Consider the following 25,891-nt stretch of genomic DNA (forward strand, 5'->3'; position numbering starts at 1 on the left):
GAACGGTGGTCTTTCCATGGAATAGAGCGTGACAGCAAAAGGTAAGGAAGAATCTCCCTTTCTTCTTCATTGGAACTGCTGCAGGTAATGTTTTGGTCTTTCCTTCAGGTTTTGCATTTTGTTGTTAACAGTGTTTCCATCTGTTAGCACTTGATGTTATTCTTTCTGTGTAATTCGAGGTTTTTTAAGGCTATCTTTTTGTGTTCCTTAAAAGACTGGATCTTCAGGTGTTGTTTACAAACTTGGTGTTTTAAGGGTAGGATCGTGCGTTTGTTAACAGGATAATGATTATTGTTCATTTATCCAGATGTGGTGGAATTTTTTTGTCAGTCAGAGTCCGCTGATTCACCGATGTACGTAGTGATAATATGTGGAGTATTACCGTTTGTACTGTGAGGTCTCATCCTTTAGCTGGAGAGAATATCTTGATTTGTAGGCCTCTTGCATAAAGGAAGGGTTCTTGTTCTTGTTACACTTCTATTTCAAGTTCTGCTAGACCTTGGGTTTTTAGGTCTTCTTTCCTTTTTTCACAGCTTTATTCCTGTACTCTTATGTGCAGGTATTGAATTTTTTATCTGCCATGTGTACCTTCACTTCATGTTGTAGGAGTTCATACAAGATGTTCCTGATTATGGTCTCTGTCTGTCATGGAGAAATTTTAATATTATGCTTGTTGACAACAGTTTTAAAGGTCCTTCCTTAAGGCCTATGGCTTGATCACCTTCAAAGCAGTTATGCAATTAGGCATTTAATTTTAATGACTATGAAAGGAATGAGAGGGTGGTTTTGGAGACCTGAGAGATTTATAGAGCAGAGTTTGCTCTTTGATCTTCTCAGTGCCAGTCAGGCCAGTAGCTTGGATCACAGGCATTTCTGTTGGATACAGGCCCTGTGATTTCATGCAGTGTGAACTGTGATCCCTCTTCTTTCACTCTAATGTACTCCACCTCCAAAATTCTTTACATTTCTGTCCAAGCTACCTGAATTTTGTTGTGTAGACATGCTGTCTCCTGTTTCCTTTCAGGGTGAGATGGCTCCCTTACTTTGTGCTCTTTGTATGACATCAGGGTGGGTACTAACTGTTCAACTGTCTGTTTTCTCAGGAACTTCTTCGTACAGCACTACGGGTTCTTTTAGCAGCGAAGGTACGACCACAGTGTCTGAGAGCTCCTCAACAGCTTCAGTTTCTACACCCATTAGTACACAGACTACAGCAGCATCCTCTCCATTGTTGACTCCATCTGGCAGTATGTCACCACCTTCAGTTTCAACAGTTCCATCAACAGTCACAACATCTGGAACAACTCCTACGAAGCCCTTTACCACCACTTCAGGAACAACCTCTAGTTCTTCTAGTACTGTCACTGCAACCTCCATTACCACCTCAGAAATTGTTTCCTCCGGTTCAGCAACTACTTCTGGGACAACTCCTATATCAAGTACAGTCAGCGTTTCAGGAAGCTCTACATACAGTACAGTTACTACACTCAGTACTTTAAGTTCAACTACCAGTGCCAGCTCTAATTGTACGATTTCACCTGATGAATCTTATGCGGTTAGTGAATTTAATTATGTTTATTTTTATCATTGTGCTTTGGTAGGAGTCTAGGTGAATGTTTAGAGTGCATGTATTAATCTGGATAGAAATTAACTATCAGTCCATTTTGTTTGTCCCCGTTCTGTTGGGTATCAGCCTGACTTCTAGTGAATTCTTATTTTATAGTGTTTATGCTGGCATTAGTTCTTCAATAATAGTTTTAAAAAATCTTTCTTCAAGATGTTAGATTGCAGCTCAATCCTTCTCTTTCTCATCAAAAAGTTTTCTGAGGAGGTAACCAAGGGCTAAAAGGCAGTAAACTCTCTTTGCTTTTTTCTACTTTTGAATAGGTCTAGTGTGTGATGAGAAGTTTGTTGTATTCATAGTACAGCCCAAGAAAATTAAGGGCTGAACTAAGTCTATCTCGGTTGTAGACTGATTTAAAGAGCTAACTTTGGAACAGAACACCATATTCAATGATTTTTTCACTCCAATTCTAAGGTTTTTGGAAAGTTCTAATTATGCAGGGATAAAAATTATTGAATGGCTGAGAAACTCAAGCAAGATGGAAAAAAATGCCTACATTCACAACGCATGCATATAGTGATCTAATACATTACACTCCAAGTAGCTTGTTTTCACTGTAGCTTCCGTAGACGTCTGTGAACAGAGTTGATCATATCCTCTCTTTCCCTGTCTAGGTGGTGAAATTAGATATCTAACTTTTAAACAAATTAGACTTGAAAAAAGCAATTCCCCTTTTTGTTTACTGGCTTAGCGGTTATAATTATGCCTTTCACTCAGCAACTTTGAATAAATCTAGCTTTCAGGCCTTAATGGTGCTGAATGCTGTTCTTCTTTCCCAGTTTCAGACTTCTGGTGGGAAGAAAATTGCCAATAAACACATGGCGTTTTAAAACTTTGTAGAAGATATTCAGGCATAAATGTTAGTAGTCTGATTCAAACTGACTGCTTCATAAGGCTTTTTTTTTTTTTTTTTTTTAACTTCTTTCCAAATACAGCCAGGCGAGTCGTGGTGGCTGTGTAACTGCACCAAGGCTATATGTGTAGAAAACAATACTGTTGTGATTGTTCCAGTAATCTGTGAGCCACCTCCTAAACCCACCTGTTCCAATGGGCTCGCTCCTGTGCAAGTCATTGATGATGATCAGTGCTGTTGGCATTGGGAGTGTGATTGTAAGTATAATATTCTGTGTAATATTTTATTTCCTGTGGGAACAGTGCAACTGTAAAGAACAGCACTATTTATTGGGAACAAATATTGTGCAAGATGTTCTCTAAGACTTCCAGTGTTGGTCTGTTTAGAGTGCTTCATTGGTTCTTTTTGGCTAACTGGGGGACTTTACTTTGATTTCCATCATTTCTACATAACAGTTTTGCCAGTAGAACAAATCGTTCTCCTGAGGGGTTTTAAATGACCAGATGCAAACATCTATAGACTGCAAATCTGCATATAGTTGTTTAGGCAATCTGTAATAGTACTTCTAGGGCACGATTAGTCCTATTCTCTGTTGTCATTCAGAAATAAGTTGGATAAACAGTGCCTTGCAAGTCCCTGGATTCTTTTCTATTTTGGGTAAGTTCTAGAAAAGTGCTCGTGCATTGACAGATATACTTTAAATATTTAAATTCTTTAAGTTAGAGTAGGTGAATCTCACACCTACAGATTTTATTTGTAGTCTGATTGGATTCTGGATGTTTCCGTAAGTCGTTAACCTGGCTGTATGTTTTCGCAGGTTACTGCACTGGCTGGGGAGACCCACATTATTTGACTTTTGATGGATTGTACTACAGCTATCAAGGGAATTGCACATATGTTCTTGTGGAAGAGATTGAAAAAACAGTTGACAACTTTGGTATCTACATCGATAACTACCATTGTGACGCAGAAGATGTAGTTTCCTGTCCACGAGCGCTCATTGTGAGACATGAGACTCAGGAAGTGCGCATTGAAACAGTGAAACCAAATACCCTGGAAGTAGAGGTATTGGAGGAAGTTACCTTTCATTTCTTGACAGAAATATTAATAAGTCATCAACCTCGTAATTATATTCACAGCATTAGGAGAAAATTAGAAATTGAATGTGTGTTTCAGATTTTAAAACGTTTTGGATTATTAACTAGTACTGCATTGAAGGGATGCTTTTCTGAATCTGAATGCTGGGAAAAGTTTCAACAACTCCTTTCCTTTTTTATTACAAATCTTTGCAGTGTGTTCTCTCTCACAAGTGCGTAAATATGGATGAATGGCTAAGAGTTAAGGTTATAAAATAAATTAATTTACAATTGATATTTGTGTAAGAAGGGAAAAGATTAGATTTTGATTGGGAGGATAGAATGTAAACTAGACATTGGAATTAAAGAACTGGGCTTACCCATTTTAAAAAACAATTATTACTAGCTTTGATTGGTATTCTTAAATTTTTCAGAGAAGGGACTCTTATGTGCTTAACTGATAAATATAATTCCCAATTTTGGGGATTCAAAATTGAGAGAGAAATGTTTGTTTTTAGACTTGACTTGTCCAGTTTTCATTGAACATTACTGTATAGGAGTATTATGAATTAGTTTGATATAAATGCATCACAAAAGATGGTTGTAAGTATCCTGGATGCATTAGGCAGTACTTAATGCCCTAGTCATCCCAAGAAATCTGTAGAGTGTTTAAACTCCTAAGTATATTCTAATTTATTAATGACTGATAGGACTTTCCGGCTTGGAGAAGGCAAGTTTGGCTTTCCAGTATCATATAAGGAAAAACAGGGACATTTCTTATAAACTAGAAGTGTTTACAAATTTATCTCCAATGCAAAGTAATGAACAGTTGATTGTTTTCTAAAGTCAAATGAAATGCATGTCTCTTTTTTGTTTTCTTTTATTTACTAGGTGACTGTAAATAAACAGGCTGTGGCTTTGCCTTATAAGAAATTTGGCTTGAAGATCTATGAGTCAGGCATAAATAGTGTAGTGGAAATTCCTGAGCTTAAAATAAATGTGACCTTCAATGGCTTGTCATTTTCTATCAGAATGCCCTACAGCCTGTTTGGAAACAACACTCAAGGACAGTGTGGTAAGGCTTATTCTTATGTTTTTTTTGTACTTTCAGAAAACTACAAACAGGTAAATCACAGCCCTGCCATAAAGATGAATGGCATTTGATAATGAATCCGTGAGTGAATTCTTTTTTCTCTTATCCATTTTAGGCACTTGCAGTAACAACACAGCAGATGACTGCAGGTTGCCAAATGGAAATATTGCAGAAAACTGTGAAACCATGGCAGATTATTGGCAAGTTGTTGATCCGTCCAAACCACAGTGCTCTCCAGGCCTAACTCCTACAAAAGCACCTAGCACAACAACAGGGAAGCCTTGCAAAGAATCTTCCCTCTGTGAGCTTCTTTGGGGAAGGTAGGCATGCATTCCTCTGGTGTTTATACAAGCATTTGATTTTCAAGTGTGATGACAGTTTTGGGGTTCATTTCTCAATAAAAATGTTTCTAACTACTCTCCTATCTTTTGCAGCTCTGTGGGTTTCTCGGCTTTCTTCTGTTTCTTTTGCCATTTTAAGATGTCATCCTTTGCTGACAGATTTTACTCACAACCCTCTGGCTGCTACATTAGCCTTACTTGATGCTCTTACATTCTTTTGTGCTGCGTTCCACTCTGGTGGAGTGGTCTTTGTCCATGTTCTCTGAGCAGCAAAGAGACCAACTGAAAAAAAATCTTAGTTTTTTGAACCTAGTGTCAGAATTAAAAAGTGAAAACTAGCTAATGACTATACTTCATAATATTCATGTAGCTCCTAGAGTGAAAATATTGGTGCATGGGTGTATTGTGGATGAGAGGAGAATATTGTAAAATACGTTGGAAGGTTGCAGTCTAGTCAGATGCTCTTAGTGGAAATCTGTCAATAATAATCCTGGTTCACATCTCCTGAAGTGTCACTTTTACCACAATATAACATGCTTAGCACATTGGAGAAATCATGTATAATTCAGTAACTAATAATGATGTACTTTTCTATTTTTAGTGTGTTTGAGAAGTGCCATGGAGTTGTTAATCCTGATAAGTACTACGCAGCTTGTGTTTTTGATAGCTGTATGCTTCCCGACTTGGACCTGGAATGCTCAAGTCTGCAGATCTATGCAGCTGTCTGTGCCGATCAAAATGTTTGCATTGACTGGAGAAGTCATACCAACGGTGTTTGCTGTAAGTATTTGGCCATTTATCTTGAACTGTTAAGGGAATCTTGTATTGAACTTTTATTTCAGCTATTTCAGTTTAAACCACAGGAAGCTGGTGCTAGCAGCAACAGTAGCTGCTGATGCTTGCAGGGTGCCTGGAGGGCATCTGAGGAGCTTTCCAAGTCACTGCCCTCCTCGGGCTGTGTGTGTGGAGGGGCTGGCTGGCAAACAGCAGGTCTAAGGAGAGGGCTAAGTGAGAGTGTGGGAGTGCTGGCTGCCCCAGCTATCAGTTCACAGGGATCTGCATAGAACCAGCCACTATGGAGCTCCAGCAACCAAGGCTTTCCAACAATGAGGGGCATCTTTTGGGATGTATGTCTTCTTATTGAACTGTTAAGCAAATAGGAAATGCATAGGCAGTGAAATTGATGTCATGTGTCCTGAAGAATACAGGGACAGTGTTTGGATGGAATCAGGAAAGCTAATGGATAATTAGAGCTGAATTTAGCAAGGAATGTGAAAAATGATAAGATGGGCTTCTACAGGTATTGCTAGTCAGAAAAGCCTCACTTTTCTTTGGTAATCATCCTTGCCACATATCTCAAGTCCAGTCAAGCAGGGACTGGGATATCAAAGTCCTTCCCATTGTGGTGGGAAGAACATCAGATGGTCTCACATCTGCTCAACTGGAACATACACAAGTCCATGAGACCTGACAAAGAGTATCCCAAAGGGAACTCGCTGATGGAGCTGCTAAACCACACTCCATCAGATTTGAAAAGTCATGGTAGTTAGGAAAAGGACCAATGCTAATCGATGGCATCGATAGTGGGACCATTGTGCACCCTCAGTAAGTTTGCAGGTGATACCAAGTGAGTGATGCAGTTGATATGCCATCCAGATAGACCCTAACCTGCTTGAGATGTGGGCCCATGAAATCTACTGAGGCCGAGTGCAATGTCCTGTACCTTGGTCAGAACAAAATTGCCAATATCACTAGACTAGGTGATGGAATGCTGCACCTGCAGTACTGCGTCCAGTCCTGGAGTGCTTGTATGTGAAAGATATGGGTGTGGTAGAGTGCATCCGAGGAAAGTTGCAAAAATGATCAGAGGGTTGGAGCACCTCTTTTGTGTAGAGTCTGAGAGAACTGGGGTTGTTCAGCCAGAAGAAGAAGGCAGTGGGGAGACCTTATTGCAGCCTTTCAATAAATAAAGACATTGAATAAGAAAGATGGGGAAAGACTTTCTACCAAGGCCTGTAGTAACACAATAATTGGCAAGAATAAAAGGCACAATAATTTTAAACTGAAAGAGGGTAGCTGTAGAGTGTACACAGTGTATAGACTGTATAGAGTGTATAGAGTGTAAAGAGGGAAGAAACGTTTATTGATTAGTATGGTGAGACAGTGGATCAGAAAAGTTGTGGTTGCACTATCGTTGAAAGTGTTCAAAGCTGTGTTTAACAGGACAGTGTGATCTAGTGAAAAATGTACCTGCCCATGTCAGGGAATTGGACTACATAATCTTAACGAGTCCCTCCAACCCAAACCATTCTATAATAATGCCTTAATGATAGGTTATATTTCTTTCTGAGCAATTAAGACATGAATAAATCACACCAATAAATAATTAATTTCTTCAAGTTATTTTCAGGTGTATTTTTAACAATAGAAGTAATAAATGAGTCTGCAAAAATACACATCCATTTACTGTGTCTGAAAGATCTGTATTAGTAGATATTTCTCTTTTTTCACGCAGTCAACTGTATATTTTGCAGATATTGGCAGATGACTCATTTATTTAGTGTAATCAAAAGAGAATGGGAGGGTAGGAATACATGTCCCTTTAAGAACTTATACAAAAGAGATCTCAATTATGACAAAATTGTAATCAAGATGTAGTTTCCTGGCTTTATCTCCTTGAATGTAAACAATGGTGTTGTGTGGTAAAATAGCTTGAGTCTGATATCTATTTAACCTCTTTGCTTCTTAAGGTTGTCAAGCGTACATAGGAAAATAAGTACTTAATGTTTAATTCTTTGCCATAAGGTCATGAGAACTTTGTATAATATTCTTATTGAGCTCTTCCTCTTTTTTTATTCTCCCATTCCAGCTTATGAATGTTCCGAACATAAGGAATATAGAGCATGTGGTCCTATTCAAGAGACAACCTGCAAATCAAGGTAAAGAATTCCTCCACTGTTAGTTACATCTCATACAAATTTTCAGCCATATTTGAAGCATATGTTACTTAGAGAAATCAACCAACCTGCTGTCACTGACTATTTCATTTGTTACCACTATTCTCTTGATTCTAAATACAGATGCCTGTACTTTTTATGTTGTTCAACTAAACCAAATGCAAACAATGGCAATTTCTAAATCTCAGAAGTACAAATTATTTGCACCTGTATTTCCAGTTAATAGTTATTCAGCTTAACCTTCCTCTGTGTGCCTGTGATAGTAAAGGTTTTCTTCTGAACATTTTGTCTCATACAGTACACATAATGAAACTTCAGTTAAACAAGTAGAAGGCTGTTTCTGTCCTAATGGTACAATGCTGTATGACTCTGGTGTGGATGTCTGTGTAAATACCTGTGGTGAGTTTTACTACTTCAGTTGGGTACTTATTTGTTTCCTCTTTATTTTGTTCTGATGCATTCAACATAGATCTGACTGTATGTGGTATTCATACACTGTATTCATACAACATATAGTGAAGATATCTACTGCTATTTGAGTAGTAATCAAATTTATTTTGATATTTTCACAGGTTGTGTTGGATTGGATCTGATACCAAGAGAGGTATGCTGCCATTTGCTTTTGTATTTCAAGGCGAGGTTGGGTATGGGGAGAAGAAAGTAGCCTGGTGCAGTTTTGTGGTTCCCCAGCTTTTCATTGCTGTTTTCATTGTTGTTCTCTATGCAATCATTCACTTTATTTTCTTTAATGACAGTTTGGAGAAGAGTTTATAGTAGACTGCCAGGACTGTGTTTGCCTGGAAGGTGGAAATGGCATTGTATGTGAACCTCACGAATGTCCTGAACAAAATATCAGGAGTTGTTCTGGGAAAGGCTTCTATGAAGTCACTGAAGTCAACTCTGAAGATTCCTGCTGCCCCATTGTCACTTGCAGTGAGTTAATGCTTTTGTTTCTAGTCTTTCTCTATTCTTTAGGAACAGGAATGAAAAGAGCTAGGTAAGCATTGAAGACATGAAGTAGGGAGCCAAGAAATATGTTTTCTTAAGTCTGTTTGTCTAGTGTTAAATAAAATAAATAAATAAATAAACAAATAATTTAATAATGCTGTGACACAACATGGAATTTTCTATTCTGGGATTCAACATAACTGCATCTACAGTTCTTAAATTTAGAATCAGATTTTTTTTCAAGTAAAATTCAGCCGGATCACAGAATTCTCTGTGGCTGGATGGTTTTCATTTTGCAACAATTGCCTACACTCTTGGAGAGAGAGAGTGTAGTGTAATAGTCACCCACGATTTCTTAGCAAAGAGTTGTAATACTTTTCTTACACTTGGTAATTATGTACTGGGGAAAAAAAAAAACAAGAGTGTAGTTCCCCATCCAGTGCCTGATGCCTGGATTCACTAGGAAAAATGCATCTTCCATGTGTAATTTGTTTCTTTGGGGAGGGTCTGGAATATTTCTTAGCAAGGAAATATTGCTTAAATGGGGATTCCGAGACATACCTTTTCTTACCTGTGGTTTAATGTAATTTCTGGGTTATTCCTTTTTTTTTTTTCAGAATGCAACACAAGTTTGTGCACAACTGAACCCCCCAAGTGTACGCTGGGATTTGAAGTTCAGTCTTATATTCCCAGTGATGAGTGCTGTCCTGTGTACCAGTGTGGTAAGTCCTTTGGAAATATGTTTTAAATGACTAGCATTATATATTTTATAATTTGGTATTAGATTTAATGAGACTGCATGCAGTACCCTAATGAAAGCAGTCAGATTCCATGAATTGGTTACTATTAACTTTTTTTTAGTAATATTGTGGTATTACAACTGTGAAATTAGATAGAGTTCAACTGAAGTGCATTTTTCCTGCTTGTAGGTGCCTGTAGAAACTGCTATAGAATTAACTGAGATTGTGGTCTCAGCTTAACCTAGCAAAATGTGTTTTTTGTTAATGCATCTAGGAGAAGATAGATTGTTGATAATTGATACAGGGAACTTCTTGTAACTGTTACATGGACATTCTTGGCTAGGAACTGGACTATGTGTATTGGGTTAAAGCTTCCTCCCTTGTTGCTCATTAAGTATTTGTTCTTTTACTTTACGTACACCACATCTGCTACCAGAAATGTGGAATAACCAATGTATTTGAACATGAGCGTTGCAATTCACTGTGGAAGAAATGAGTGTGACTAGAGTGGAGTAAGGACTTTTTTTCTCTGATGTAACTGCCTATCTCCTTTCTTGTTAACAGTTCCCAAGAGTGTTTGTGTACATCAGAATGCTGAGTTCTTGGTAAGTTAAGACTATTTCAGTAGCCTTCTGAAAATGCTTAAAAGACCATTCAGCATACTTTAATAGAAGTGCTATAAGGAAGTTTATCCAGCAATATTTTAGAAATTTTCAATTTTCATCAGGGATTTTTCAGCTCAATAGTGTTTAAATATTTTTTTGAAAAGGTTGCTGTGAATAAAGAGTTGTTCTTAAATGTCAGTATCCGAGCTAGATTTGGCTTTAGAGTGAAGTGTTTGTGCATTTTAGAAAGTCAATCCATGCTTACTGTCAGTACTTCTTTTCAATTTTAATTTTAATGCTTTCAGAAATTATTTGTAAAGAAAGATTACTCTGAGCAGACATAGATCCTTAATAATTTCTTTATGGTCTAGTAACTATTTTCTTAGATATGTTTATATGACTCCTTAGCTTTTAATGTCTGAGTTTATCTTTGCTATATAGGAGTTCAGTAAACACATATGAAGTTTAATTCAATATTATTTATACTGTCTTCATAAACAACTAGACAAATATATTTCCAGTGACGTTCATGATAAATTCCTATTCCATGGTTTGATTTAGAGGTTTTTTGGGAATTAAAAAATGTCTGTTACATGCCATATCTCATTAATATATGAAACTTTGTTTCTTTAAATTTGTAGCCTAATTCCTCAGTCTTTGTTGATAAGTGTCATGATTGCTTCTGCACTAATGAAGTTAACATCAGCACTCAACTGAATGTCATCTCCTGTGAACACATTCCATGCAACACATACTGTGAACCAGTAAGTGATGAATGTAAAACTAACAAAATTAACAAACATAATATCCATGTCCATAAAAAACATTGTGATCAATGAGTTGCATCTATTATGTATGGGGGGCAGAAAGTGAGAATCCAGCTACAGCATGGACACTGACTGTTCTTGAGCTATCTATTTTGTGTAGCATGATAGTATAACCAACAGTTCACCTTGGGAGGATTAGCTAAGAAATGTCTGAAGCAGTGCACTTAATGGAATGATACTTAGTTTTTAGGCATACTTACCAAAGTCTTTAGTTTATTCCATCTGTAGCCTTTTAACCATTGTAACCATTCTAGAGTATGCTTCAAGGCATAAGCAATTCATGGGTTGGTATGTTTTCAATTATTTTTCCACAGTACATCTATCACTGCTGTTATTTCAATCTAATTTTACTATGTAGGGATATGAACTGAAACAAGTAGAAGGTGAATGTTGTGGAAAATGTGTGCAGACAAAGTGTATTATACATACATCACATGGTTCCAGTCTCATATTGAATGTAAGTATGCTCTACATGTTACTTCTCTACCAAATTTGTGAATGTTCTTTTTTGAAAGATAAGGCTTTATGTAACTTCACATCTGAAATATCAACAACAGACCTAAAGCAAAGACAATCTACAGTATCTTGGCATGAAGGATTAATGAAATCAAATTTTCTGAAAGGCTTTTTGTGGAATGACAAGACAGTAATATCATGGAAAGGTTTTTGTACTGTTTGTTTATTTATTTATTTATTGGTGATTAGAAGCTTGAAATTTTCTCTATTATTTAGTTTCTGTATACTGAAGAATGTTAGAAAAGCCTGTATATGAAACAATCTTATTGTCCCTATTTAGGTTTCCCTAAGCAAAATTCATAGGCATGAATGACTTTGCCAGTATTGTTAATGTACTTTAAGTGCTGTAAGTGCTGTTTTTTTCATGTAAAACTGAAGATTCTCTCCACTTGTGGCATACTGAAATGTACACAAAATTCTGTATTCAAAATTGCTGTTAACCTAACTGAGAAACAGTAAGAAAGTCATTTTCAGAGGAGAGAAACATTTCATTCTGAGCTCCCTTCACCTTTTCCTGTTACATTTTGTATTTCACTTGCAGCCTGGAGAGTTTACAAATGATCCTTACAACAACTGCACCATTTACAGTTGTACAAATCTCAAGAACCAGCTTATCTCTTCCACATCTGAAATTACGTGTCCTGCATTCAGTGAGGAGAGCTGCAAACCTGTAAGTACATATGGAAAACGTACCCTCAATGCATAAATTGCTTCAGTTGAGTTCATTCACCTAATTAAACAATGTCTCAATTGATTCTGATGATCATTCTCCAAAGTTTCTCTGTCCCAATGGCACAGATTTCTGCTTCATCTATGTGCAGACCTACAGAGTGTATTAAATAAGATATGTGACTGAGAGTTTAAGATTCTTCTGTCAACTCTCTTAGTAGCCAAAAAAACTGGTCGTGTCTAAAAAAGAACCACGTTTTTTGAATGTCACAGAAATACAAGCTGTCCAGTCAGTAGGCAGTAGCACCATGTACCATACAAATATAGAAAAGAAGTCTCTGAGAAGATATTCTGTGATTTTTTTGAGTGGTTTGATGGTTATTGTAGACTTCCTTCAAAACTTCACCTGTATTTCTGCAGTCCTCAGTAAAAATTGATAGATTTCAAGTCTGTTATAGACCATTTCATTTGTTTATTCTCATAAGTGCTAGAGTTTTAGCTAGTAATTTCTAGCCATTGAAGAATAGCTCTCCTCTTTTATTGAACTAAAAACGTCTTTAATACAGGAAAATAAAATAATACTATTTTTCCTGTCTTTTTTTTGTTTTTAGGGAACTGTTACACTCTTACCTAATGGTTGTTGCAAAACCTGTAAGTATGTCAGTGTACCTGAATTAACAGTACAGAAAATGAATTTTCTTCTTAAATCAGCCCATTTTATTATGCAGAGGCTGATATGTTTGTATTTACATAGATGCACCTGTGTTTATGTTTGTTACTCCAAGCATTCAGTGCCCAATCTGTATGGGAGGGTTTAAACTGAAGCAGAAAGATCTCTCAAGACAATTCTTCCAGTGCACTAGCAAAGCCAAGTGTACTGAACTTCAGGGAAAAAATGGAGCTATTTCACTGAAAGCATTTTCTGATCTTTTCCTTTAGGTGTACCTCTGGATAGCCCCACACCATGCTTTGTCCGTGAGAGAGAAGACTTCATTGTCTATAAGAACTGCCGTTCTCTGGAGAGAGTTGTCCTGACTGAATGTGAAGGAACATGTGAAACTTTTTCACTGTAAGTAAACTGAGTGGACAATGAGATTTGAATTCTGCAACTGACATTGTTTATGTAAAAGGAACAAAAAATTGATGGACTACAGAGTTGCAGAAGACTAAAACTATCAACTCCCAAACTCACGGGCACAAAATCATGAAATCTCTGACTCAGCAGTTGATTCACAACACAAAGCAGAAAAGGGTACTGGATTGCATTGGGATTAGGACAGCTATGGCAAGTTCCATTTATGTTAAGAGGTGACTCGTCTTTCATTTGTGTCAGACTGTCTTGGACAGAAGTCAGTGCAAGAGAATATGGATTATTTCCTGTAATGTGAATGAGACCAGAGAGTAGCTAGTCTTGATATTCATAAGCTGAAAAGCTGCCTTTCAAGAGTTAGCATATAAACATATACATTAACATAGAAAATGAAATAGGCATGTATCTTTTCAAACATGCACAATTTTTATACAGTAAAGAACTGAGAAAACAAATGCCTTAGGAGTTGCATTGGTAATTTCATTATATGTTACTCCCTGAAAATCTACAAGAAAGTGGCTAGTGTGACACACGATATCAAGCTATTAAAACACATCAGAATAATATAATTCTAGATTCCCAAATAAACTGTCACTTGCTGCCTGTTGCTGCATGTACCACTGGGTACCTTACATGAAAGAAAACTGGTTTTACTCTGAGACTGAACTCCAGTTAGCCAGATGGTTTTATTAGCATTTTCAAATACCTCACAGTCCTGCTGGAGCTGCCTCTGCATGCAAGCATAAGAAAAAGATGGCTCTTGACAGAGTTCATGGTGATGTCTGATATTAACAGATTCTGCATGTCAGCATTGGTATGGACAAAATGCTGCAAAAAAAGACCCTACTGTGAGACAGCAACAGAAGGAGCTACTGGTTCCTCTTCTTGTTAACACTGCTTGTTTTGGAATACACACTTGGATTCATCTGATACAACTGTACCTCTTGCAGCCGATTGATATGATGTCTTTATAGGTGGCATTGTAGCCACAAGGCTCAGCAGTTTTCTTTCTCAGCTCAGGGCTGCATCTGCCCTCAGTTGTTTGATCCAGCATGTTTAAAATCTATCGTGCTGGGATGATGAGAGGAATATGAGGAAACTGAACTCCTAGAACTCATTGCATTTCTTTAGTAGGATCTAGACAATTTTTTTTTTTACAAGAAAATCTCATTCAAATGCACAGAATTTTAAATGCATATTGTTATAACCACTGCCCTGTGGTTCAGGACAATTCATCAGCCCCAAATATGGCTCTTTTGCATACAGAACAAAACTTCTTGCAGGAATTCTGCACTCTCTCCTTTGTATTCTGGTTTCTAGCACAAAATGATGTTCCCTTTCTCCATCTTAACAGGTACTCTGTTGAGGCCAGTTCTATGGAGCACAGTTGTTCCTGCTGCAAGGAAGTAGAAACTAGCATGAAGGAAGTGGAACTGCAGTGTCCCTCTGGGGAGTCAATTACACATAAATATGTGTATGTCGAAAGCTGTGGCTGTCAGGACACTCAGTGCGTAGTCTCAGAATCTAGTGAGTCTCAAAGCACAGAAGAAAATGATGAGAGCACTCGAAATCACAGGAGAAGAGCCATCAGCTTAACATCAAAATGAAGCAGAAAAAAGCTAACAGCACTCAAGTAAAGGAACTATGCACCACTCTGATCTTCCTTGACAGTTTTTGAACTTAGCTTTTCCCCCTACTGTATCCTGTATGTTCTCTAGTTATTTTGAACAATGCTCTATTTATTTGTGTACAAAATTACACTGAACTTTCTTCCAAGTTACCCCTCTTGGGTAATTTTATACCCCTCTGGATCATTTTATAATCAACTTATTTTCTCTGAATGATTAAAAAGCACATTTAAAAAACAATGGGTTTTGTGCTTATTCATATACCACCTAGATGAGCTTGAGTTTTAAAAGAGGAGGAAAGTTTTTGTATTTTTTTTTTCAAGTCAGAGGAAGTTTGTTGATTTATTTCTCAAACTTTTGCAGTATCAATTTTGCATTTCACTAAAAACTGAACTATTAGAAGATCTTGCCTGGAGGATACTGTCTGGGGCCAAAAATTGATTATGCCTGCTGAATCCGAAAAAGAATAATGCATCATAAAATGATTCAAGTGACTCTGAGAAACTTTCAATCAAGTTTGGCACCAGGTCTCATTTTAGCATTGTTAGAACAGTCTCAGTTCACAGTTTTCAAAAGATAGCAGTCCTTTGGCTTTGAGCATATGAAATCCGTTCACATTGTTTGAACTTTGAGAGATGAATAATTAGTGCTATAGCACGAGATCTTCAAATTTCAACTTTCACAAAAAAGATGCCCATATCTAGGCTTTCCCTACAGGAGATGGAGTGGCACAGCCATTTTCAACATTCATTCATCCCATACCAAAGGAGATATCCAAAGGAGATTAACTGAATTGCGTTCTGAAGTGCCTCTTTATCTGATCTCATTGCAAAGATAGCTGAAGGGCATTAGCTGAGAGCCAGAAGACTCTCCTGAAAACGGCTGAAGTACAATTAGAGTAACACATGCTTGCTGTGTGCAAACATTTTATTTTGTGTTATTTTTGCCTCTGTTGATAAACATAGTTGTCTTAACTTTCTGAGAGCTAAAAGTAACTCTTCCTGTGCCATCAACTTGAATACATGCATTTTTGCTACCTGAAGTACTAGAACTTTTGAGTCCATTCTATGCTGCTATGAGCCCTGCCAAATGCGTTACAGCTTGAAAGACAGAAACCAGTAGAGATGTACAGAAAGTAAAACACCAGATATTTTTCATCTTCAGAATACTATTTTTAGAGAGCTGGGGGGGAAGAGATAGCAGATCTAAGAATGAAGTTCACTTTAAGTAGCAAGCTCCAAGACTAATGAAGCCTGATTTCTTCTTCAGCATGGGATTCTGATGAGTTCTGGCTGTTGGTTCATCGTGAGATATGACTGAGACTTTTGTTCTGGGGCATTTATCAGTTCACTTTCTCTGTTTGTTTCTTTGTTTTCTAGCAGCTTCTGTGCTGAAAATGCATGCATTCTCTTCCATTAGTTGTTTTTAAGACCATTTAAAAAAAAATCTGATGATGTCTGGCCATCTTTGAGATCTTCATTTTTGCAGCTAAATTTGGTTGGAGTCAGCCAAAAGTTTTTGGAGACAAACAGATTCATGGCATGAACAGATTTGTCTTATTTCCTATGAAAAAGATAAACTATGTCATTTTGATGCCACTGCAGGGTTTTCTTTCTGTCCCTCCCAGTAATGGGCAAACTAGTTCTATTTACAGAAGTTAAAACATCCTGTGTAAACAGTATCCTTGCAGATTTTAGCTTTGCCACTACAGGGCAGTGTAAGGCTAAGAATGTAAAATGACTCTAGAGGCAATAAAAAGCCTGCTGCCTACAACAGGGAGTTTGTATTTTACCAGGTAGAGTTTTACTTCTGAAAATAGCAGATGCTGTTATTTCCCCACAGGATTTGTATGCTTTTAGTAAGCACTAAAATAAATTCTTCTGGCAGGAATTGATACATATGCAAACGTGGTGTTCTTCACAGTGCTTAGGAATACAGCAGCCCCTTTGGTTTTGCTCTGTATAAGTAGGTTCCCAAAAGGAGGCACTGTCAGAGACTTTTACTTACAAGTGCTTTGCAGTTCCAGGTCAAACTGTACGTGTCAAACCTCCTTTCTGCACTCTTGGAACTTTGTGGTTCAGTTCACACCTGTGTTGAACTGGATGACAAAATCAAATCTTGAACAGTTAAAACCTTTTCTAGCAGAGAAATCCACAAATAGTCTCTTTGAGGGAGAGGAAGGAATGAAGCATTAATTTTGCATACCTTCAAAGAGTACAGTAGTGGCAGTGAGCAGAGGTTTTGGTCCTTCCCACAGTCCCCTTGAAAGCAAATGGAGACTTTCCCTTGCTGACCCACAAAGTATTTAACTTCTTAAGCAAGAACTGTTGCATCTGCAGGATACAATCTCAGACTTATTTGGAAAATGCAGGAGACTAACTGAAGAGATCTCTCACAAAGCTTTAATAGCCCCTTAAGGGGCTAAAGAGGAGGTAGTGGAATCTTCTGATCCCAAGCAAGACGTAAAAGGGAACTGACTTCACCAAAGCATTGGTACTGGACGAGGATGAGCTGGCCTCCAAGAATTTCTCAGTTCTCCAGGAATTTTGTAGTCCTCCAGAGTCTAGCAAAAAGGAACAGCAGCAAAAGCTCCAGCAGAGTTCATCTGGCTGGCAGATTGGCTGAAACACTGGCATGTCTCCATACCTGAGACTTGTATTCTTCTCCTCCTATACTTTCTGGCTAGTTTTCCACTTCAGTTGCTGGCAAAGAGGTTCCATTAGGTTTGTTTCTTACTTTTATTAATCTCCAGTTGCTTTGCAGTTTTGCCTTGAAAGAGGAGGAAGCATTCTTGGTATGCAAGTAGAACTTGCAGCTACATCACCTTTGAAGGCACCAAAAGCAGAGCCGTAGCTCTTGCTCTACAAGAGCTGCTTGGTTTGGCCTCATTTTGGCATACCATCCCTAAGCCAGAGACAAACAAAATGCCTTTAAGCATGGGGTTTGAATTTGTACCCAAAGCCTTCATTACAGCGCTTGAGCCTGCACGGCCATTCTGGTGAACAAAACAGAAAAAGCATAACTCTATTGTTGCCTTCCCTAATCACAGAATCAGTCATAGAATCATAGAATGGCCTGGGTTGGAAAGGACTTCAAGGATCATCAAGTTCAACCCCCCCCTGCCACATACAGTCTAAGGAAAGGAAGAACAGATAGTGGCAGGCTGAAATACCCAAGATCATTGCCTTGCTCTCTAGAGGTTGTGGTTTTGAATCCCTGCCTCAGATATAGGCTCTTCTGAGGTGATCTAAAGCTCAAGCAAATCCTTCCTGGCAGCAGCAGTCTTACAGCCCAGCAAAGGAGACCAGTGCAGTATGTTGAAGTGGGTTGACTGTAGCTCAGAGAAGGTACCATTGTCACACGAATAAAGAGCACTGCAGTTGGGGACGAGCTCTGAAATGTTTGGCTACTCTAATACGCTGAGGTTGCACACAAGTATTCCCTGAGATGCACCCCAAGTCCTCTTTCACCAGTAGGTTACATGATTCCCTGCAAGCAAGGTGATTGTGGTATGCACCACGTCTGGAAGTACATGGTTTTTATTCTCATGCGGTGTTTTTTCGGAGGTAGTTTCAATCTTGGACAGCCTCTTCCCAATTATCTGGAGCTGCTCTGGAAACTCACTGCTGTTCATATGAATCTACCATTAATAGGGGGAGAACTTCTCAGAATATTTTCTCTTAAAGTGAACACAATTCTGTCGTGAATCATTGCTGGACAACTGTTTCCAGAGCTCCAAGGCCAGAAAGGCAAATGCTTGATAGCAGCATGTAAAAAATCACTGCTACTATCTGAGGTGAGGTGGATAGGATTCAGAAGTGGAAGAAAAAAACCCCATGCAAAAGAAGAACAACCCCTCGCAAAGGAACACAAGGAGGAGATTTCTGATCTAATTGCTATCTTGTTTAATGATGTAATTTAATTTTAGGAGATCATCCTTTTATGTATGGGAGAGGAACAGCAAGGGAGAATTTTCCATATGTTTACTGTTGAACTGTACTTTGCTAAACCAAACTTCATCGAACTAAGCACATGAAACTCTGCACATAAACCCCAATCAAAGGACTTCTGCAAAGGCAAAGCCCTGAGTAAATAATCATGTAGTTACGGTGCTTGTTATACACTGTTTGAGCTTGTGTAGCAAAGCAAACTCAGATACTGTGAAAAGAGAAGGCAGAGATAGATTGACAAACTCTAAAGTCATAGGAAAGAAAACTGTAGTGAACTTTAGGTCCCACAAAAAGCTGAAATACTGTTGAACAGTTTCTTATATTTCATCTTCTGGCAGCAGTTTTGGAGAGTGGGAGGTATTTTAATGGAAAACAAGTTCTAATTAAGCAGCCCCCTTCCTAAGCCTGATTTCCTAAATTAACTCAGTCTTTTCGGACTACTGTAAAACTTCATGCTCTTAACTGGCAGCCTCACAGCTTACCTTCCAAACAGGTAATCATATAAGCCATATTCCCCTCAGTAATACAGAAAATCATAATACTTTTTTTTTTTTTTCAGCATAGCCTTTTAAAATTTGGCATGGACTTCAAACTGGACTTCCTATAACGTTTCAGTTTTTCAGCATTCATATGTAAGAATACTTGAATTCCTTTTACAAACTTGTCTCTAGAACAGCAAAAAAAACCCTACTTGCACTTTTTTCTTATTTCAAGACTTAAACTTTGATAAAAATTACAAAAAAATAATGTAGTTTTGATATTTCTTCAGTGCAACGACTTCCATATCGAAACATGTTTCTGTTGCAGATTGATATAAAGACAGAAAGCAATGTATGTCACATTTTGCTATGCTTCTGGCTAGCTCCCCTCTCCACGTTTGATAAAGAAATGTGTTCTCCCAAACGCTGCCAATTTTCCTTAGTTCCATGAGATTAGAGATTTTCCAGTGAAAAGAAATTCCTCTTCAACATAAATTATTTCTGAGAGGATTCTGTTTTCATTTATGTGGTAGACAAAGAATACCTTCTAAGAATCATCCTGGAAATTTATTCCTGGACATACTGTAGAATCATAGAATCCTTAAGGTTGGAAAACACCTCTAAGTCCACCTTTAAGGTTGGAAAACACCTCATCTAGTCCAACTGTCCACCTACCACTAATATTGCCCACTAAATCTTGTCCCTAAGTATCACATCTCCATGTTTCTTGAACTCTGTGGTATATTTGGCAGGTAGAACATTCTCATTTGCTTTGAAGGCTAAAAGGAAGGACTAGTCATCAGTCAGCCACACATATGCTGGTTTCACTCACAGAAGCAGAAGTGAAACAGACCATCTCCAGGCAGCTAATCTCTGTCTGACTTAATGACAAGAGAAGCATCATGGATTTTCACATTCTGGCAAGTATTGCAAGCATGTGGGGAGAGGGGTGGAGAAGAAATCTCTTTCTTCTTACATAAGTGAAGCAATATATATCTAACTACTCGGCAGCAATCAAGTATAGCTGGGGTTGATGTTGCTTCACACAGCTCTCTTTTAAGCAGTAACAAAAGCAACAGGAACTTTGATTGAGGAATACAGCTTTGCACAGTGCCTGTGCCCTGGCACAGCAATGACATTTCAATAGCCTGTCTCTCTGGACTAGTGTAGCTGCTCTTTGTTTGCAGTATCTGTGTGAGCTGCACACTCCTGCTCCCTTTTGAAAACATACGCAGCCTGAGTGCCTTGAATAGGAATGCAGTAAGTCAAATCCTGTGTTTCTTTGGGTTTCTAGTAACTTTCAGTGTGGTGGAGATGGTGACTCCATGTGTAATTTCGTATAATTTCATGTAATTTCACAGTTATACTGACTTCAGTATTAAATATGCAGTGGCCTTTTCTGCATTGCCTTGGCATCCGTGAAGGAAGAAACTGCTTTTACAAAAGGGAGGGGGTAGTGTCTGCTCTAGCCTGAAACCCATGAAGCTGTAATTTATAAAGCAGAATTTTCATATCCTCACTCAAATGGGGTCAGGGTTTCCTTTATTCTGCTACTCCACATTTTTCACTAGGAAGGTTATTTAAAGAAAAATCTTCTGGGTAGAGCAAGCCCAAGGGCTCCTGATGGCTTTCTGTGCAGGGAGTCTTTCTTATGTGAGGAAGTGCCAATAGGTCAATGAGACCTGTGTGTGCAAACACCAGTCGGCCATGTCGTTGCAATCCATGGGTTTGGATTTTGAAAGATCTACATCTTCTTGAAAAAAACAGAAAAGGAACAGCTGAACTGATTCCCTGCAAATGGGAGTAACTGATGTCCTTGATTAGTTCTGGAAAGGTCAAGGAACCCTAAGACGAAATGAGAGGTTAAGGAGTTCTTTTTGTTTGTAAATGTAAGAAAACACCCACTCATTTCCTACGAAAATTGAAATACCAAAGGCATTCTTCATGTGCTTTGATAGACAATCAACTTTGCCTGATAGAGCTCACCTTATGCCCCCAGCTAATTCAAACTGTATGGCGGATACAAACTTAATGAACCAAATAAATCTTTGAAGTAAATTCCCTGAATTTTATGGGATAAGAACATAATCCATGCTGAATTATTTTGGCAATTAGGAGGGTGCAAAACAGTGTTGTAATCATCGGTTATGCAAAATAGTTTGCCAAATTTATTTCAGATGTTACCATGTCAGCACAACAGGGCTTGATACCAATTCCTAACTAGTTGTTTTCCTAGCTAACTTTACCTTTTTAATGAAGTAAATAGCATTTCTCTAGTTATCATTTAGGCCATGCTGGTAAAACATGATTTCTCACTGGGTATACATTGTAAGAAATAGTATAGTTACTTTTGCCTGAAAAGGTCTGGAATACTAGAGAATTTCCAGTCCAAACCCTCCAGCACTTGTGTTCACCCAGGACAGAGAATTACAAACGTCTTGGTAGCCTGGACAGTTACAGTACATATGGGATTACCCTTTGACAGAGGTTGCAATTCAAATGCAACTGCCAGACTTGTTGCTGGGTATGAGCAGTGTTGACCCCTAAGATGCCTCCAGTTTGACTGCCCCTTTACCAAGCTTGCATGGGATGTGAGTCACTGATGTATTACATTACCTTCATGACGGTTTATCTCCAGTGAGTCAGTGGCGATAAAGAAGCTGAGTTAATATTTGCCAATTGCATTTACTAAAATCACATACCCCTTAGTGGCAAATGATCCATGAAATGGGCTGTAAATGGGCCAAAAGGAATTGTTCTTTTTGATAGTACAGCTGCAGCTGTGTGAAGGCCTTGTGAGCTGGAGGGCCCAATAAGGGAAAGAGATATTTTCCCAGTGTTTCACTACAGGGGGATTAGTTATAACTTGCATGCCTGCCTTTGCAACAATTCCATGGTAACAGACCAACATATTCATAAATTACCTGTTGGTCTGAATTTCCTTCCAAAAAGCTACCACGTATTCCTTCTGAAACCCTCAGTGTTGCCACATTTGCCTACAAAAATTTCGTTTGAAAAACCTATCGGTCACTCTGAAATGATTACAGTGTACTGGAGCATCCCGTGATTTTCAAGAAATGTAGCTCATGTTCTCTGCAGAGAACCTGGCAGCAGGAGCCCTGGTTAGTCACAGGCAGGATCTGTGCTCACCAAGAAATGGCAGAGGAATGGCAAATTTGACAGAGCAGACAAGCAGAGGTAAGAAATGATACATGGCAAAAGGATTGGGTCTCCTTACTCTCCTTTTTGTTTTGCAGGAGAGATCAGCCAGGTGTCTGATGCTACTTTCTCTTCTGAATGGAGCAGAAGTGGATGGTAGTTCTATGAATTGTTTTATTCTGTCTGTCCCTTGGTCACCATTTTAACTGTGCTGCTCATGTTCCTCTTAGGTCCGTATGTGCTAACTGAGGCTTGCAGGGCAAAGGCATGCTTTAGCTCATCCCTCCCGCTTACTCTGTCATGCCCCGAACCACATGCAAGAGACAAAGGGTTGGGAGTTGTGGTGGTCAGTCTCACTATGTCTTCGTCATGTAAGGGCCACTGTAATCTGTATCTTTGGCAGTTGTTTCATATGTGGCTCCTGCTGCTTTTGTGCTACCCATCAGAGACAAAGGCATTTTGTTCTGAAGTCAGGAATCAGATCTCTGGGTTCTTGGTTTTTTTTTCTGCTGTCACATCAATGTGAATGAAATAGATGTATTGATTGCCTATGTGGGAATTGGAAAGGAAGAGGACCATGATTTAAAAAAGAAGAGCTATATCTTAACAGAGTTCTACATTCAGATTTTGAATCTAGCCTTGATGTGGGAAAATCGAGAAGGAGGCTCCATCAATCAAAACTCAATCTAAAAGTTATGGTGAGAGTCTGCTGACACTGAGTGTTACTGTTGCACTGTGTGGGATTTCAGATCATCCTCATAACTACAATGTCACATTCTCATGATTTATGTTATTTTCTAGGTATCCTGCAGTTCTACATCAGAAGTGTTAGGGTGGAGAAGAGTGGGGAGGACGATTAAAAGGAAAAGAAGCAGAAATCTATTACTTCCATCTCTGGTGCTGTGAAGTCTATCAGTTTGTACAGCAGCCAAAATGGCATGGCTTCAAGAACAGACTTTACCTTCCAGTAGTGCCCTGCCTCGAGTGCGACTGACAATGGAATTAATGAGGCACAGACAGTGGGAAAGGGGTAACGTGAACTCATGTTTCATGCAGTGCACAATGCTCTCACCTGCTACTGCGGGACTTTCTTAAGAGCAGCAGCAGCCGCAAATCTTTGTCTGGCAGATGTTTGCACCTGAGTAAGTGGCTCAGAAATGTGTGAGGGAACAACTGCAAGAACTGGGGGGCAGTTTTAGGACATTTAACTTTGTTCACACTGGAAAGCTTGGTGGAGTGGTGAGCTAGGCATGGTCCTCAAGGCTGGCTCACTGCCTGCCAACAAGAAAAAAGTCCGTGGGCTGCTCTGGCCTGAAGACTCAGATCATAGAATCATAGAATTGTTTGAGCTGGAAGGGATCCTTAAAGGCTGTCTGGTCCAACTCCCCTGCAATGAACGGGGACACCTGCACCAGATTAGGTGCTCAGAGCCCCGTCCTGCCTGACCTGGGGTGTCTCCAGGGACGGGGTATCCACCACCTCTCTGGGCCCATGCTTCACCACCTTTTTTGTAAAAAACCTCTTCCTTATATCCAATCTAAATCTTCTAGTTTGAAATCATTTCTCCTTGACATGTTCCCTCCTTCAGGGAGACCTGATAGCGTTATTCAGTACCTAAAGGGGGGGCTGTAAGAAAGAAGGGGACAGAATCCTTAGCGGGATCTTTGTGATAGGACAAGGGGAAATAGTTTCAAACTAAAAGAGGGAAGATTTTGATTTAGATATCATGACCGAATCCTCTGAATGTTTTATGCTTATGACTCTTTATAACTGTACATAATGCCTGATCTTACAGTATTTTTAGTTGTAACCTTTAGAAATACAGCCATCAAGACAGCAGAAGTGACAAACACTTCCTTGAGCTGGAGGACTGTGTTGATGTGCAAGAAAGAGGAAAACTATAAAAAATGGCAATGATTGCTTGTTTCTAACCCAGTGCTATGAAAAAAGAAAAAGCTATTAATCAAAGAAAAAGCAACACAGTAATGAAAGTGAAAACAAGCATTTTAAAGAAAGGAGATAAGAAAAGCACAATTCTCCATCCCCATAGAGAGAAATGGATACTTGTCTTTTCCAAAAGACAGAGGGTTGTTGGGTGCTGAACATGGACAACTGAGAAAAATGAATGAAGCTCCACCTTTCAGGTACTCTGCCATCAATGTTTTGTTCTCACGCCAAATTCCTGGACTATAAAAATCTGCCTTATAAGCCAAGAAAAAAAACACTTCCCTAGAAGGATTTTCAAGTTACCACTTCATGGCAAGATGGAAATAAAAAAGGGGAGGTCATTTTGGATCTTCTGCCTCATTTGGAGTTTTTGCAAGGGGAAAGAACCAGTTCAGATAGGTAAGAAAAAAATCCAAATTCTTTCTTCACATATTGATGTCCATGGTTGATAACTGGAGTTGTTAAATGAAAAGATGTAACATATTCAAGCTGTAGGCATGCCAGATACTGCATTTTGCCTTCTCATCTTTAATTTAAGTCATTTAAATCATTTATTGCTGTTTCTTTTTTTTTTTTTTTTTTTCCTCCAGCACTGGCTGGCTTATCAATTGCTTTATGTCCTATGTGACTAATCTTAAAAAAGCAGACTCTCTGCATGTAATTTGCATCATAAAAAAGTGACGCCCTATTTAACACATTTTGCATACATTTTTTATATAATGCCTGCTAGACTTGGTTGGCCAGTGTGAGGTACTCCATTGGGAGTAACCACACTTTGTGCTCTCTTGCACTGTTACCTCCTGGTTTGGCTTTGAATGTCTTACACTTTTCTAATCACTTGATGCACAAACAATTCATGTGACTGCTACTGCTGTCTTAGTAGTTCTAGCAATTACACTTCCAAGAAAGAGTGAAAATTTCTCATTTCCCTTCATTATTGTGTAAAAAAAAATGCTAAATTAAACCATTCCACTTCACTGCTGTGAAATCCTATAGCAAATTACAGTCTCTTCAACAAGTTATTCCTGTAAGAGCCTTTTGGCACTTGAGCTTTTGTTGCATAGTTCTGACTTCAAGATGCTGCTTCTTAGATTTGAACATCTCATAACACTCTCAATATACCAGTGGCTGATTCTGATTTGATCTTGAAGGATGTTGTGTGTTGATATTCCTAAATGTGATGTGTCAACAATGCAAAGAAAGTTGTTCATTTTCTTTGCTATTCAGATAGGACCAAAAGAGATGCCAAAAGCACAATGTAGCAAGAATATCTTATTTAATTCTATATGTAGCTTTCTTTGCTTCCTATTTGCTTTATGCTTCAACGGTATGGAAATTACTTTCTTAAGAGATGTCTTACATGCACTTCAAGTATCTAGGTTCCTCCAA

General features: G+C 38.5%; 2 protein-coding genes across 2 annotated transcripts in view; both read left to right on the forward strand.

Annotated features, from left to right (window-relative positions):
- Positions 1 to 15,207, forward strand: part of MUC2 (mucin 2, oligomeric mucus/gel-forming) — an 82,651-nt gene extending 67,444 nt beyond the window's left edge. The window contains exons 33-51 of the mRNA XM_042884469.1: positions 1,104 to 1,555; positions 2,560 to 2,734; positions 3,295 to 3,542; positions 4,445 to 4,628; positions 4,762 to 4,966; positions 5,589 to 5,767; positions 7,738 to 7,740; positions 7,857 to 7,926; positions 8,243 to 8,343; positions 8,517 to 8,548; positions 8,700 to 8,877; positions 9,510 to 9,614; positions 10,197 to 10,237; positions 10,879 to 11,001; positions 11,423 to 11,521; positions 12,122 to 12,250; positions 12,861 to 12,900; positions 13,189 to 13,318; positions 14,694 to 15,207. Of these exons, the coding sequence (XP_042740403.1) occupies positions 1,104 to 1,555; positions 2,560 to 2,734; positions 3,295 to 3,542; positions 4,445 to 4,628; positions 4,762 to 4,966; positions 5,589 to 5,767; positions 7,738 to 7,740; positions 7,857 to 7,926; positions 8,243 to 8,343; positions 8,517 to 8,548; positions 8,700 to 8,877; positions 9,510 to 9,614; positions 10,197 to 10,237; positions 10,879 to 11,001; positions 11,423 to 11,521; positions 12,122 to 12,250; positions 12,861 to 12,900; positions 13,189 to 13,318; positions 14,694 to 14,946 (2,747 nt within the window). The 3' untranslated portion in view covers positions 14,947 to 15,207. The remainder of the gene's footprint in view (positions 1 to 1,103; positions 1,556 to 2,559; positions 2,735 to 3,294; positions 3,543 to 4,444; positions 4,629 to 4,761; positions 4,967 to 5,588; positions 5,768 to 7,737; positions 7,741 to 7,856; positions 7,927 to 8,242; positions 8,344 to 8,516; positions 8,549 to 8,699; positions 8,878 to 9,509; positions 9,615 to 10,196; positions 10,238 to 10,878; positions 11,002 to 11,422; positions 11,522 to 12,121; positions 12,251 to 12,860; positions 12,901 to 13,188; positions 13,319 to 14,693) is intronic.
- An 8,281-nt stretch (positions 15,208 to 23,488) lies between these two features.
- The window catches only part of LOC122187192 (mucin-5B), a 41,766-nt gene continuing 39,363 nt past the window's right edge, over positions 23,489 to 25,891 (forward strand). Inside the window, exon 1 of the mRNA XM_042884470.1 lies at positions 23,489 to 23,585. Coding sequence (XP_042740404.1) covers positions 23,489 to 23,585 — 97 coding nt within the window. The remainder of the gene's footprint in view (positions 23,586 to 25,891) is intronic.

Source organism: Lagopus leucura, unplaced genomic scaffold (genome assembly GCF_019238085.1).
Source record: "Lagopus leucura isolate 7727_CA_CO unplaced genomic scaffold, USGS_WTPT01 Super-Scaffold_100044, whole genome shotgun sequence".
Lineage (NCBI taxonomy): Eukaryota > Metazoa > Chordata > Aves > Galliformes > Phasianidae > Lagopus > Lagopus leucura.